The sequence below is a fragment of the Anolis sagrei genome, chromosome 6, assembly GCF_037176765.1.
Source record: "Anolis sagrei isolate rAnoSag1 chromosome 6, rAnoSag1.mat, whole genome shotgun sequence".
Taxonomy (NCBI): Eukaryota; Metazoa; Chordata; class Lepidosauria; order Squamata; family Dactyloidae; genus Anolis; species Anolis sagrei.
In genome coordinates, this window is record NC_090026.1 from 44,627,751 (window position 1) to 44,642,555 (window position 14,805).

The following is a 14,805-nucleotide window of genomic DNA, read 5'->3' on the forward strand; positions in this document are numbered from 1 at the left end:
TAGAAATGGAGATGAGCACCACACTCCAGAGTCAGACATGACTGGACTTAATGTCAGGGGACTACCTTTACCTTTATATACTCAAATATAAGTATTGTATGTATTGATTATGCTATTTGGAAACCGCTCTAAGTCCCCTCGGGGAGATAGAGCGGTATATAAATAAAGTTTTGTTGTTGTTGTAGAAGAGTAGTTAAAAGTTGGATTCAGTTCTGGTGTAAATCAAAACCCTGGTCCTCCAGGTGTTTTGGACTCCAATTCCCAGAAGCCTCAGCTGCTTGGGACAATGATGAGGGATTCTGGGAGATGAAGGCAAAAAAGAAAGAGCTTGGGCAACACTGATGGAATAAGATGCGCCCAGCCTCTACAGCAGCAGCAGCAGCTCTTCCTCGCATACAACCTTGAATGACAGGAGGGGGAAAAGGATGGCTGCGATTGGCTGGCTTCCTCCCCCTCGCGCTGCTCTTAGGCGTGCGCTTCCTCCTCCTCCGCGGCCTTCCCCGCCAGGCCCCGCCTCCTTGCCGGAGCCTAGCGAGCTAGGTTGCGCTCCGATTGCAAAAGGTGGCCCCCTCCCCTTTCCCTTTCCCTATTGCTGCCGCCGATGCTGGAGCTGGAGGGAAGGCGGCGGCGGAGGCGGAGGCGGAGGAGGAGGCGCTAGGCCGGACTGGCTCCCTTCTTGCCCGGGCCCGGCGGGGAGGGGGCATGGCTGCGTCGCCGGGGGCCCAGCACGCCGCCTGGGGGCCAGGCATGGGGGCCCTTCGCCCGCCTCAGGAGAGAGTGGGGGGTAAGTCCCCAGGGGAGGAGGAGGAGTGGAGAGGGAGGGAGCGGGAATCAGGGCTCTGCACTGAAGGGAAACAAAAGGGGATGGAGGAGGAGGAGGGACCTCGCTTCACCCTGCTCCTTCTACACTGGAGAATTAATCCAGTTTGGTCCCACTTTAGCTGCCACACCTTCAAGGCTGGCCCATGCTGGGAGAGACCTCAGTTAACCCTGCTGTGGGATCATGGGATCTGTGGTTTTCTTTACCAGGCCTCTGACTTCTTTCTGCACAAGAGTGCCTCACCAAACTACAGCTCCCATCTTTAAACTGTCTTGCTATGGGATCTGTAGTTTTATTTACCAGGCCTCTAGCTTCTCTCTTCCCGAGAGTGCCTCACTAAACTACAGCTCCCATCTTTAAATTGCCATGCTATGAGATCTGTAGTTTTATTTACCAGGCTTCTATCTTCTTTCTGCACAAGAGTGCCTCACTAAACTACAGCTCCCATCTTTAAATTGCCATGCTATGAGATCATGGGATCTTTAGTTTTGTTTATCAGGCCTCTAGATTCTTTCTTCCCAAGAGTGCCTCACCAAACTACAGCTCCCATCTTTAAATTGTCATGGCTCCATGCTATGGGATCATGGGATCTGTAGCTTTGTTTACCAGGCCTCTAACTTCTTTCTGCTCGAGAGTGTCTCACCAAGCTACAGCTCCCATCTTTAAATTGCCATACTATGAGATCTGTAGTTTTATTTACCAGGCTTCTAGCTTCTTTCTGCCCAAGAGTGCCTCACCAAACTACAGCTCCCATCTTTAAGTTGTCATGGCTCCATGATATGGAATCATGGGATATGTAGTTTTATTTACCAGGCCTCTAGCATCTTTCTGCCCAAGAGTGCCTCACCAAACTACGGCTCCCATCTTTAAATTGTCATGGTTCCATGCTATGGGATCTGTAGCTTTGTTTACCAGGCTCTAACTTCTTTCTGTCCAAGAGTGCCTCACCAAACTACAGCTCCCATCTTTAAATTGTCATGGCCCCATGCTATGGGATCATGGGATCTGTAGCTTTGTTTACCAGGCCTCTAACCTCTATCTGCTCAAGAGTGTCTCACCAAGCTACAGCTCTCATCTTTAAACTGCCATGCTATGAGATCATGGGATCTTTAGTTTTCTTTACCAGGCCTCTAGCGTCTTTCTGCCCAAGAGCAGCTCACTAAACTACATCTCCCATCTTTAAACATCCATGCTTTGGGATCCTGGGATCTGTAGTTTTATTTACCAGGCCTCTAGCTTCTTTCTGCCAGAAGTACCTCACCAAACTGCAGCTCCCGTCTTCATGTTCAAGGGGTGCACCTGCATTGTAATTAATGCAGCTCGGTCGCAGTTCAAACTACAATACGATGATGGGAGTTGTGGCTTGTACCAGGTCTTGGGCTTTCTCTGCCCAAGAGTGTCTGTGCTCCTCCAAACTACAGCTCCCATCTCCATGCTCAAGGGGTGCATCCACACTTTGGGAGGGAACTCAGGCCCCTTCCACACAGCTGTATAAAATGCACATTGAATAATAACAACAACAACAACAACAACAACAACTTTATTCTTATATCCCATAGCCATCTCCCTGAAGGGACTGGGGCAGCTTACACAAGGTACAAGGTGCTTAAATCAAGACATGATGATGATATAATAATAATAATAATAATAATACTTTATTTATACCCCGCCACCATCTCCCCAAGGGACTCGGAGCGGCTTACATGAGGCCAAGCCCAACAACACATCAATAAAACAAGTAATAAACAAAATAAACACTACAATTAGTATAACTCACACGTAGACAATAAACACAAGAATTAAAAAACCTATGCTTTATTCAGTTGTATAAAATACAACTGAATAAAGCATATAAACATGTAACAAAAAGATAAAACTCAGAATAAAACAGAACTGGAATATATGACAGTGTGGACTCAGATAATCCAGTTCAAAGCAGATATTGTGGATTATCTGCCTTGATATTCTGGGTTATGTGGCTGTGTGGAAGGGCCCTCTATTAATTCTGTTTAATGTGTTAATATTTGTAGATTTTAAGCCATATTGAAATGTTTTTAATGTACGCCTCTTTGAGTCTCCTTGTGGAGAGAAAAAGCAGGGTATAAACGAACAGAATAATACCAACAACAAAAACAACATTGGTCGGTGTATAGAATTGATGAAGTTTGGCCCCACTTGAACTACCATGGTTCTATGCAGTAGATTAATGGGAGTTGTAGTGTTACTTTCTCGCCTTCTCTTTCCAAAAGAGGGTTGATGCCTCACCAAACTATGTAGCTCCCATTCTTCCATAGCATTGAGTCCATGGCAGTTCAGGTGAGGCCAAATAGTCCTGCTGCCTCACCAAATTACAAATTCCAGGGTTCTGCTGCATTGTGCCATGGCAGTTAAAAGTAGGGTCAAATGGCATTAATTTCACACTGTAGATCGGGGGGGGGGGGTGTCATCAAACCTTTTAAACAGAGGGCCAGGTCACAGTCTCTCAAACTGTTGGAGGGCTGGATTATAATTTGAAAAAACATGAATGAATTCCTATGCACACTGCACATATCTTATTTGTAGTGCAAAAAACACTTAAAAACAATACAATAGTTAAAATGAGGAACAATTCTAACAAATATAAACTTGTTATTATTTCAGTGGAAAGTGTGGGCCTGCTTTTGGCTGATGAGATAGGATTGTTGTTGTGTGCTTTCAAGTCGTTTCAGACTTAGGTTGACCCTGAGTGAGGGCCGGGTAAATGACCTTGGAGGGCTGTATCTGGGCCCCGGGCCTTAATTTGAGGACCCCTGGTGTAGATGCACCCAGGGGCCCAGTATGGGGGAAGGCAGTTAGGGTCCAGTCATGTCCCATTCTCTCTTTCAGATACTCTGAACTGGACTGGGGGCATTCTTACGGTTTATCTACACTGCAGAACAGAGTCCCCGGTAGCGCAGTGGGTTAAAGCACTGAACTGCTGATCTTGTTGACTGAAAGGTCGCAGGTTCGATTCCGGGGAGCGCCGTGAGCTTCCGCTGTCAGCCCTAGCTTCTGCTAACCTAGCATTTCGAACACATGCAAATGTGAGTAGATCAATAGATACCGCTCCAGCGGGAAGCTAAGGGCGCTCCATGCAGTCATGCCTGCCACATGACCTTGAAGGTGTCTATGGACAACGCCGGCTCTTCGCCTTAGAAATGGAGATGAGCATCACACCCCAGAGTCAGACATGACTGGACTTAATGTCAGGGGACAACATTTACCTTAGAACAGAGCTCTCCAAACATTTTATGTTGGTGGCACACTTTTTAGACATGCATCATTTTGCAACACAGTAATTTAGTTATATTAGGAAACTGGAGGGTAAACCAGTCCCTTATAAGAGATACATAGCAATATTGCTATTATGGAATGTATGGGAACACAGCATCTTTCATGAAAACTTCCATTTGTGTTTTTTGAAAAAATATATGATTTATTGCTTATTTCACATAGACTCAAGAGGTTTCTTGTGACGTTCGCGTGACATACCTACACACCGCAGCTGAGACATGAACATGTCGTGACACACAATTTGGAAAGGTCTGCTGTAGGATGAATGTAGTTAGACACCACTGTTCACCACTGTGGTTCAGAGCTGTGGAATCGTGGGATACATAGTTTGGTAAGGCACCAGTGCTCCTTGGCAGAGAAGAGTAAAGACCTTGTAACCCTGCAACTCTCAGGATTCCATGGCAATGGAGCTGCAGCAGTTAAAGTGGTGCGCAACTGGATTCATTGTACAATGTAGATGCATCCTTGAATAGGTTATTTGGATGGAACTTTCACTGCTAGGTTAAGGAAACTTGAGGTCCGTTCCCATAATTCTCTGAAGCTTAATGGGTGGGATTAATGGCATCACCGTTCTCCCTCATAAATGGTTGCAAGAAAAATAAGTTAGCACTGGTTGTGGTTTAGATAATACTTTGTTGACTCTCAGTCGCAATGGGAGACAGGGTTGTTTCCCTGCTTATCGCCTTCGTGGCAGAGCTTGGGAAGATTCCTTTCTTGTTTCACAGCTCCCAACTCTGCTTCCAAGGCATCGGCTTGGAAAGTCGGTATTGGTGTAGTGCTGTATTACTCCACCTTTTGTCCTCCAGGTGTTTGGTACTGCAACTCCCAGAAGCCCTAGCCAGCTTGGTCAGTTTGGAAGCTGAAGTCCAAAGCACCTGGAGAAGCAAAGCTTGGGAACCACTGGTGTAGTGGATGAAGTGTTAGAGGACTTAGACTCAAGTCTCTCCAAAGCTATCGAAGGTATTGTCCTTTTGAGCTTCAACAACCTCACAGGATAGTTGTTGTGACAATAGAATGGGAGGAGGAGGAACCATGCCTTCCACTTCAAACCCTTGGGAGGAGAGGTGAGACATAAATGTGAAGCGTAAGAAGAATTAATCAGAGGCTATTGTTGCAAAACAGATGCTGGACTTGAGGAACCTATATCTAAATAAACAAACAAGGAAGGATAATAGAGATGAGTTGTGCTTTTCTGGTGAAGAGGTTAGTTATATAGGATGCATCTGGTAAATTGCTCAGTGGGCTGGATTTCTCTGAAGCAGAGATTGGGAATGGTGGCTCACTAAAAGCTTAGATTGTTGGGCTACCACTCCCATAATAACTTTTATTTGGTTCTAACATTATAGTTAGCCTGTTTTATATTGTTTGATGTGTTTTGTTTTGATTTAATTTGTTAATATGTTTCTCTGCTGGCATTCAATGTTTGCCATATGTGTTGGAAACCACCCTGAGTCCCTTTGAGGAGATAGGACAGTCTACAAATAAAGTTTTATTATTGTTGTTGTTACTATTATTATTATTATTATTATTACTATTACTATTACTATTACTATTATTTTGAAACACAACAAGATGAGTCCACAGCAGACACTCTGCTGGCTGTTGTATTGGATGTCATGTCGGAGACTTCCCAAGTGTCTAGGACTGTGCGATGTATCGGCGAATAATACGCGCAGATTCCAGTAAGGTAGCCTTTTGCAGCTGGCAGATAGTAATCTTGTCAGCGCCAATTGTGTTTAAGTGCAGGCCAAGGTCTTTAGGCACTGCACCCAGTGTGCCGATCACCACTGGGACCACCTTTACTGGCTTGTGCCACAGTCTTTGCAGCTCGATCTTTAAATCCTCATATTATGTCAGCTTTTCCAGTTGTTTCTCTTTAATCCTGCTGTCATCTGGGATTGCAACATTGAGAATCCATACTTTGTTTTTTAATCCCCGATGGGGGGATGATGATGATGATGATTATTATTATTATTAATCGTATCAGGAGCGAACCAAGGATACAGTTGTAATGTATTAAAAAAACCACAAAGTTTAAAAAACGTGACATAATACTAAATGTCCTTTGAACAGAAGCTACTACTACTAATAATAATTTTATTTATAACCTGATTTATTTATTTGTAAATCTCAAGCGGCTTACAAAGACAAAAACGAAATAGTAATAAATAGCAATAAAAACAATTAAAACAAGCAATGAAAAATCACAAATAATAATAGTTAAATCAGGTAAGAATCTCCTTAGGCTTCCCTTTTCCAGTTTTAAAATATAAATTGCAGAGAGCAGAAATAGGTGGGGTGGTGGTCAGAGAAAGGGTGGGGCTGGTGAAGAGGAAGGGAAAGATTAGAAAATAAAGGAGTAGAGGAAGACTGGAAGTGTGGCCAGAAAAAGAAGACAAAGGTGGTGAGTAAGCAGTCGTTAATAAGTCTTTGTTCAAAGCCTTGTAAGTGAATCAAGGGGACTGGGCAGTGAATGGACTCTTTTGGCAATTGTGAGTGAGTTCTCAGTTGGGAATTTAGAGATAGCTTAAAAAGTGTAAGGATGGCTTGTTATAGTAGCAGTGGAGGAAACAAGTTCCTGGTAAGTGAGCAGAAAGGGCAGGGAGAGTTTATTGTTGTTTTGTGCCTTTGAGTCATTTTCAACTAAGAGAGACTTCAGCTCATTATATGATGCAGCCCAACTCCTTCATAAATATTGGACTAGCCAGCAAGTTATATTCTGATCTCAGCGGGGAAAATATTCTAGTGTGAAACAGCTGATTCACAGTTGAGTACCATTTCACTTTATTTTCAGAAGCAGCAAAATGGGGTGAATCTCTTACAGGTTTGTTTTAAATTATGTTTTTCCCCCCAGGAGAATGTCTTTTTCTCCCACCAGAGAAAATTTTAACAAAGCTCAGCCCCAGAATGTCTTCCTAACAACACTGGAATGTGGGAAGTGAAGACAAGATTGCCTCTGAGCATGCCTAGAATGCATTTTTCTTTACTATTGAGCAACCCTTCTATACAAGGGAGGAATTGGGGTGAGCATGAATGTTATTTAGATAAAGGTGTGTCCCTTTGGTTAGAAAGAATTTGGAGCTGAAACTGTGCCTCACAGAAGAAAGTGTGTCTTATGTATGCTAGAGAATGGCAGTCTCCTAATAAAACCCAGCTTTATTTAAACATCAGTTGAATTCGGCATCCAAGGAATTGTTTTTTGTGGCTTAGGAAGAAAGCATTTCAGGAAAACATTAATATTTCTTTTCTGACAGTGAATTCTATATTTTGGGGGAATTTTAGTTAACATGAAGGTTTACGAGTGGGACAATGTTTTTAACAGGAGACCCCAATGTTCTTGTTTTTATTGATTTTGTTATGGTTTTATTATCCGATTGTTTTTATTGTATTGAAATTGTATTTTATGGTCTTGGCACCAACTGTAAACCGCCCCGAGTCGCCTGCGGGCTGAGAGGGACGGTATATAAATATAGTAAATAATAAATAAATAATGTTGGTGGAGCAGAGAAGCAAGAGGGTTGGAGGGGGGAACAACAGCTTTGCTGAATGAATTGAGTAATAGTGAATCAGGGAGCAGATTAAGGGGTGGAAGGGAGTTGGCTGAGAGGCATTTTGGAGGGGAGAGTTTTGTGGTTTATTAGGAGGAGATAGTGGTGGTCATGGAAAACTATCGGGGAAATTAGTCAGCCTCATTGCCAAGATTTGAAATGTTTTCCGACCTGTTAAAACTTGTCTAAATACTCAGTTCAATTCTATAAAACCTATTAAATCTATTACTATTTGTAACCCCTTGGACATTATTTGGATTTGAGAAAAGTTGGGAAATCATAAAAAACTAAGGCACAAACTTCTAATTTTCCTGCTCTGATCTTGCAGATGTGAGGAAGAGTTCCCCGAATCAGGAAGATGTTTAGTTTACAATTGAGACCATTACCACCCTGCTCCCCACCCCGCCTTCCTTATTTTTGGCAAATGGGTCTAGACATGGGAATAGGGTGAGTGTATTGGTCTGATTCCAGATGGCTGGCTGTGGAAAGGCCTTGGATGTATCCAGGGATCCCATGGTGCCTGGGGTTTGCCCTTTGTTAGGCTAATGAAGTCTGTGTCTGGTATTGGAGGATTCCTTCCAACAATGGGGAGCTAGGGAGAGCCCCAAGTCGCTGGCGGGTCTTACAAGCTGGGTTCACTCTTTGTAAGCTGGCTTTTTCTTTCCCATTGTTGTATTGAAACACAGCTTATTGCTTTCCATAATTCAGTTTGCTTCAGTATGGACTGCAGTTCTAGGTTCCTACTCCAAATAGAAAGCCACCCTTTAACAAGAAACCCCCGGTGGCGCAGTGGGTTAAACCCTTGTGCCGACAGGACTGAAGACTGACAGGTCGCAGGTTCGAATCCAGGGAAAGTGCGGATGAATTCCATCTGTCAGCTCCAGCTCTCCATGCGGAGATATGAGAGAAGCCTCCCACATGGGCAACGTCTTTGCAGACGTCCTTGCAGCGACTGACTTGCAGTTTCTCAAGTTGCTCCTAACTTTGGGGGGGCGGGGGGAGTTCTTGTTGTTTATTTGTTCCAACTCTTCGTGACCTCATGGACCATCCCACGCCAGAGCTCCCTGTCAGCCGTCACCACCCCCAGCTCCTTCAGAGTCAAGCCACTTGCTTCAAGGATACCATCCATCCATCTTGCCCTTGGTCAGCCCCTCTTCCTTTTTCCTTCCATTTCCCCCAGCATCATTGTCTTCTCTAAGCTTTCCTGTCTTCTCATGATGTGGCCAAAGTACTCCATCTTTGCCTCTAATATCCTTCCCTCCAATGAGCAGTCGGACTTTATTTCCTGAGATATGGGCTGGTTGGATCTTCTCGCAGTCCAAGGTACTCTCAGAATTTTCCTCCAACACCACCATTCAAAAGCATCTATCTTCCTTCTCTCAGTCTTCCTTATGGGATATCATACTTTGTTTTAAAAACCTGGAATGGGAGCAATCGGCTTTCCTGTTTGGGATTCCTGACTATAATTGTCATGGGGAATGACTTAAATCTGCCCTCCTATCTAGGCTTGGTCTTATGAAGGGAGGTAGATATGCTTTAGTAGTGCATTCAGCATTGCAGGGTGTTTTTGTTTTCTTTTCTTGTTGTTTCCTTTTCTCAATGCAGAGAGAAGATTGCAGATTTTTAGAAGGCAGTGCCCTTAAAAGAAAAAAGCCAACCTGCAGAGGAGAGAGAGAGAGTATGCGTGTAGTTCATTTTATCATTGTGCATAATTTTAAGTGACTCTGGTACAAGTGCATTCGTTTTTTAAAAAATCCTGACTTCAGGGGCAAAATAAAATGAAAAGGTATCTTTTTATTTATTAAAACAAGTAGTCATGAATGTTCAAAGAGGCATCTTTTGACGTATACTTGTTTGTTTACCAGGCCCGGCAATTTCAAATCAGTTCTTTCTGTCCATATTTTGTACATACCATTCCCACCTAAGAGCTTGATTGAGAGGCTGAAGAACTCAATCTGTTGTTGTTTGACTGGACTAAAAATCTGAACGCAGTTGTCATCCAAAATAGATTAGAACTTATCTCGATTCTTTTTCCCTTACCTGCAGCTGAAAAGTGGATAAGGACCTTTCTCTTAGCCAAAGCCAGTACTGGGAGGCATCCTGCGTTGTGTTTTGCTGCTTTCTTGCATTTATTTGTATTGACAGAGATTGCAGTTTTCCTTGAGGGCCTGGATATTTTCAGCAAAAGAGACAGTGAGTCAGCACTCGAGATCTTAGAAGGAACCATGCTGCTGTTTTTTGGTGATCCAACATGTTACAAATTAAAAAGACATAGACTTCACCCCCTGGATAAATTATTGCGGTTGGAGAAGGGGACCACTCCTTGTTTCCTCTTTAATAAACCCTTCTAAACAGCGTGAATTTCTTTTCCTTGATATTTGTGGAAGGTAGTATGTATAATGTAGCAGGCAGACAATCTTTACTGTCTTGGGGTGGAGGTTCGGAAGGCAATGGACCCCAAAATAAACTCGAGTTCTATTTTCAGATTTCTGTTTTTTCTCCTCGTTCTGTCCTCCATTTCTGTAATCTATAAAAAAATTTCATCAAGTTGTTTGCTGCATTCACTTTGCACATGCACAATCTGTTAACACAGTGTTGACATTTCTAAGTACATATACATTGACATTTTGTGGTGGTGTCTGTTAATTAGTTTTCAGCTTGATATACTGTTCTAAAATCTTGGTCCATTGAAGGTATTGGGAAGAATTATACTTGCTTTTTTATCCCATGTTCTTATCTCTGCTCATGAATACACAGGGAGATCAGTAAATGCAGTGCCTACAAATATAATGTTAGATGTTGCAAAGGTATACGAGGTGCTTTCATAGGTGAAATTTAGTGGGCTTTGCTCCACTTAGGCCAGTGGTTTCCAGATGAAAACATTAGATCGTCTGTTGCAAATGATCCTGAGTTAGCTAATGTTCTCTCCTGCTATCCATTGAGTGATAAAACTGCTTGTGATACACACAGGCTGATGTGTTATAAGAACATAAGAGCCTTGCTGAATGAATCCAAAGGACAGTCTAGTCCAGCACTCTCTTCCCATAGCGGCCAGTGGAAAGTCCTCAAGCAGATAGCACTGCTTGTGTTTCCCAACAACTGATATTCATATTATTTAGTTATTTATTTACTTACTATATTTATATACCGCCTTTCTCTACCCCAAAGGGGACTCAATCATAATCCAGAACATTCCGGTAATCATTGCACATAATTCCAGACCATCTATTGCTCTATGGTTCTTTGAGTTCTTGATCCCAGAGCCACATTTTCACTCTCTTTCTGAAGGTCAAGAGGGAAGGGCTGATCTAACATCGCTGGAGAGGAAGTTCCATAGCCGAGGGGCCACCACTGAGAAGGCCCTGTCTCTTGTTCCCACCAGACGTGCCTGCAAAGGCAGGACCAAGAGCAGGGCCTCCCTGGACAATCTTAATTTCTCAGATGGTTCATAGGGGAAGATCTGTTCGGACAGGTAATCTGGGCCGGAACAGTTTAGGGCTTTATAGATCAAATCCAGCACTTTGAATTGTGCTTGGTAGCAGGCTGGCAGACAGTGTAGCTGACGTAAGAGGGGTGTTGTATGCTCCCTGTATGCCACTCCGGTGAGCAATCTGGTTGCTGCCCGTTAGACCATTTGGAGCTTCTGAACAGTCTTCAAAGGCAACCCCACATTGCAGTCATCTATTTGCAATGTAACCAGAGCATGGACCACCATGGCCAAATCTGACTTTCCAAAGTACGGTTTTAATTGTGTGAATGCTGCCCAAACTTGGAGTTCCAGGCTTAACGAGGAATTCAGGAGAACTCGCAAGCTGCGAACCTGCCTTTGATATATTTGGGGTAATATATAGTCACTGTGGCTAGCAGCCATTGAGAGCCTTTGTCACAAATTGGCATGTATCTACTTTGCCATTCTGCATCTACTTAAATTGACCTTTGTTGTGTGGGAAAATTATGCAGATAGTCACAACTTCATATCTACTATTTTGCACAGTGTATTTTTGTTTTACTTCTAGAAGCAGGTTGGCTAGTCATGGGCCTTGGCGCTCCATCATGAAGATTTGTTCATAAAGCAGTCTGGCTCCTGAGGTTTCAGTTATTGCTGCTGCTTTCAAGCACAAGGGTCAGAAATTTGTGCATTTGGGTTTTAAATCTAACACTAGGAAGTTGAATGAAGAACCCCTGATCACTTTTTAGCCATTATCTTTACACTATTGTGCTATTCTGTAACGTGTTGGTAGGATTCTAAGCATTTCCTAGCTCTGTGTTTGGGACAAAGAGTTGCATTTTAAGCAAACTTGGAATCTGCTGAACACTTCAAAGTACTCCATAAATAATAATGATGATTAATAGTAAGGAGGCAAAGTCGCTCATCCTTCCCTTTGAAAGAAAATTGCTGTGCAAATCATTGTGTCCTTTTTCTGACTTCACTTTTTAATAGAAGTTTTTATTAGCTTTTCCAAAGTACAATATACATAATACATGAGATATACATATAAGGTGAGTAACAGAATAAGTAAGGAAAAAAGAAAGAAAAACAAAGCAACACTCAAAAACAACAAAACAGTCAAATGTTTTGACTTCCTTTCTTATTCTTCCTTTCTTTTTTCTGTCTTCACTTAGGGGGAACCCTTCCCATTTGAGCCTGGCCTCGGGCATGTTGCGTTCTCAGCACCTTCTCCGATAGCTTTTGCAAATGAAAATGGAGGAAATGACTTTGTCGGACCTGGATAACAGCAAGTTGGAGGTAAGTTGACTCCTTTAAAGCAAAAGCTTTCTTGCCTGGAGATTCATAGAGGTGTTCTCACAAGTAAAAAAAAAAAAAGAACATAGCTATTTTTATTTGTGTTTTTTCTACTTTTTCAAGGGTCTTGCACCCCTAGCCTACTCATAGTACTTTTTTGTAGAGCAAGTCACAGTTCAGAGTGGCTTGCTCTACAAAACTTCCAATGCCATTAAAACATGTATCATATTCTCTCCTTCCTTCCTTCCTCACCATACCCTCCAAGACTCATGTTGTGCTTCTCTCTTAGTGACAACATTGCAGAGTAGTGGCTTGTAAGATGGGAGAGGAAGGGAAAAGTAATCTTTTGATTATGCAGCATCAGTAACCTTCTAATGATGTCATTTTGCTCCGTACAGGGAGACAACCATTTTCATGTTATGGCAGCTCCACTGGTTGCTGGTTTGCTAAATACAAAGTGCTGGTCATTACCTATTGAGCCCTAAACGGTTCAGGTCCAGGCTATTTGTCCAGTCACATCTCTCTATGCAGGCCATCTTGTGCACTTCAGTCAGCAGAGGAGGCCCTACTCTTGGTCCCACCTCCGTCCCAAGCACAGTTGGAATGAGAGAGACGGCCTTCTCCATGATCGCTCCCTGTCTCTGGATTCCCTCCCTAAATGAATAAAAACAGCCATCAACCTCCTCTCCTTCAAAAACTCTTAAAAATGCACCAATGCACTTTAGTGTATGGAGAGGAGGAGGACTAGGACACTTTTTAATTCCATCGAAATGCTGGCTAACTTATTTATATCCCATTGCTGCCATGGTACATTTTAAAGAACAACCATGATAGCCATTTTTATGTATTTTAATCGTTTTCTCAGGTTATATGTCTTAATGTTAATTATGTTATCAGTATAATTATGTTTTATTTTATTCTTAGTATTCTGTTTTTCATTTCGATGTTAATTCTTTTTTGTTACAAGTTTACGGTCTTTATGTATTATTTTGTATTAGAGTATATATTGAGGTGTTTGTATCCATTTTGGGCATTGTATGTTTGCCTTTTGTGTGTGTGTAAACCGCCCTGAATTGCCTCAGGGAGAGAAGGCGGTCTATAAAGTATTATTATTATTATTACTAGCCGTCCCCTGCCACGTGTTGCTGTGGCCCAGTCTGTGTATATGTGTTTTGTGTGTGCATATATTTGTGCATATGTGTTTTTGCATGTATATATGTGTGTGTGTGTTTGCATATGCGTTGTAATGTATTTTTAGTTTTGTTTTGTTTTTGCTTTTAAAATCTCTTCTGCTGTGTTTTTATGAGTGATGGTCACCCATTGGCCTGAGAGGTGTATTGTGTCCAAATTTGGTGTCGATTCGTCCAGTGGTTTTTGAGTTATGTTAATCCTCACAAACTAACATTACATTTTATTTATATAGATTATTACTCTGAACCAACCATGTTGTTAGAGCAATATTATGTTGTATTTTTATTATGTGTTGCCTGGATAGAGCAGGCCATGTAGAAATATTTTAAAATAAATGAGTGGGTTTGATAAATGTTACCAATTGATAAATGCTACCAATACAACGACTGGTTTGTATTCAAATATTAAGATTGATATTTGGATACGAAAGAAAGTGGTTAAAGTCTGGCGATCCCCTGAAATGTGGTTTCTTTCTATATTCCTGGACACCAGAGTAATTGGGGCAGTGTAGTTGGTGAGGCCTCTTCTTTCAGTAAGGTGCATTTGTGCAAATTAATATCTTGATATTCTTTGGGTTCTGAGGTCTGGATAAGCATCTGACTCTGGGTTTCAACTTTGAGAAAGGAATCTTGATCCCAGGGGAGATTTGTTTTCAAACTCTACTAGTCTTTCTGTTGTAACATCTTGATCACACTACCTTTTTGGACTTTTTGCTTTCTAGGCTGTGGCTCATGATATTTATACAGATTTGATTGAAGATGCTTGCCTGGGCTTGTGCTTTGAGGTGCACCGGGCCGTCAAGTGTGGCTACTTCTTTCTAGATGACACAGACCCTGATAGTATGAAGGACTTTGGTAAGTCTCTATTTGCAAACATTTTTTTTATTTTTTTTTAATTTGTCAAGAAAAATTTGTGGAAACTTCAAAGTTACGGTACATGCCCAGTTTTCCCTGATTCTTTTTTCCAGATATGAAAAATGATATTTTTCAGTAAAATTAGAAAATGCAGTGTTAGTTCCCTTGTACATGTTAAAAGGAATACAATATTCATTATATATACTTTTAGGCTGAAATTACATAGGTTGGAACAGTAAAAGTGCTATATATTTATAATAATAATAAATATTTATACCCCGCCACCATCTCCCCAACGGGGACTCGGGGTAGCAAAGTATCCTTGCAAATTGACTT

The 14,805-nt window shown here is 42.0% G+C and overlaps 1 protein-coding gene across 2 annotated transcripts in view; it reads left to right on the forward strand.

Moving 5' to 3' along the window:
* The first annotated feature begins 503 nt into the window (after positions 1–503).
* The window catches only part of ATXN7L3 (ataxin 7 like 3), a 44,807-nt gene continuing 30,505 nt past the window's right edge, over positions 504–14,805 (forward strand). The window contains exons 1-3 of one of the 2 annotated variants that reach the window (XM_060781138.2): positions 504–784; positions 12,304–12,427; positions 14,337–14,469. In XM_060781138.2, the coding sequence (XP_060637121.2) occupies positions 12,377–12,427; positions 14,337–14,469 (184 nt within the window). In that variant the 5' untranslated portion in view covers positions 504–784; positions 12,304–12,376. The remainder of the gene's footprint in view (positions 785–12,303; positions 12,428–14,336; positions 14,470–14,805) is intronic. The other variant, XM_060781136.2, reaches the window with a different exon arrangement.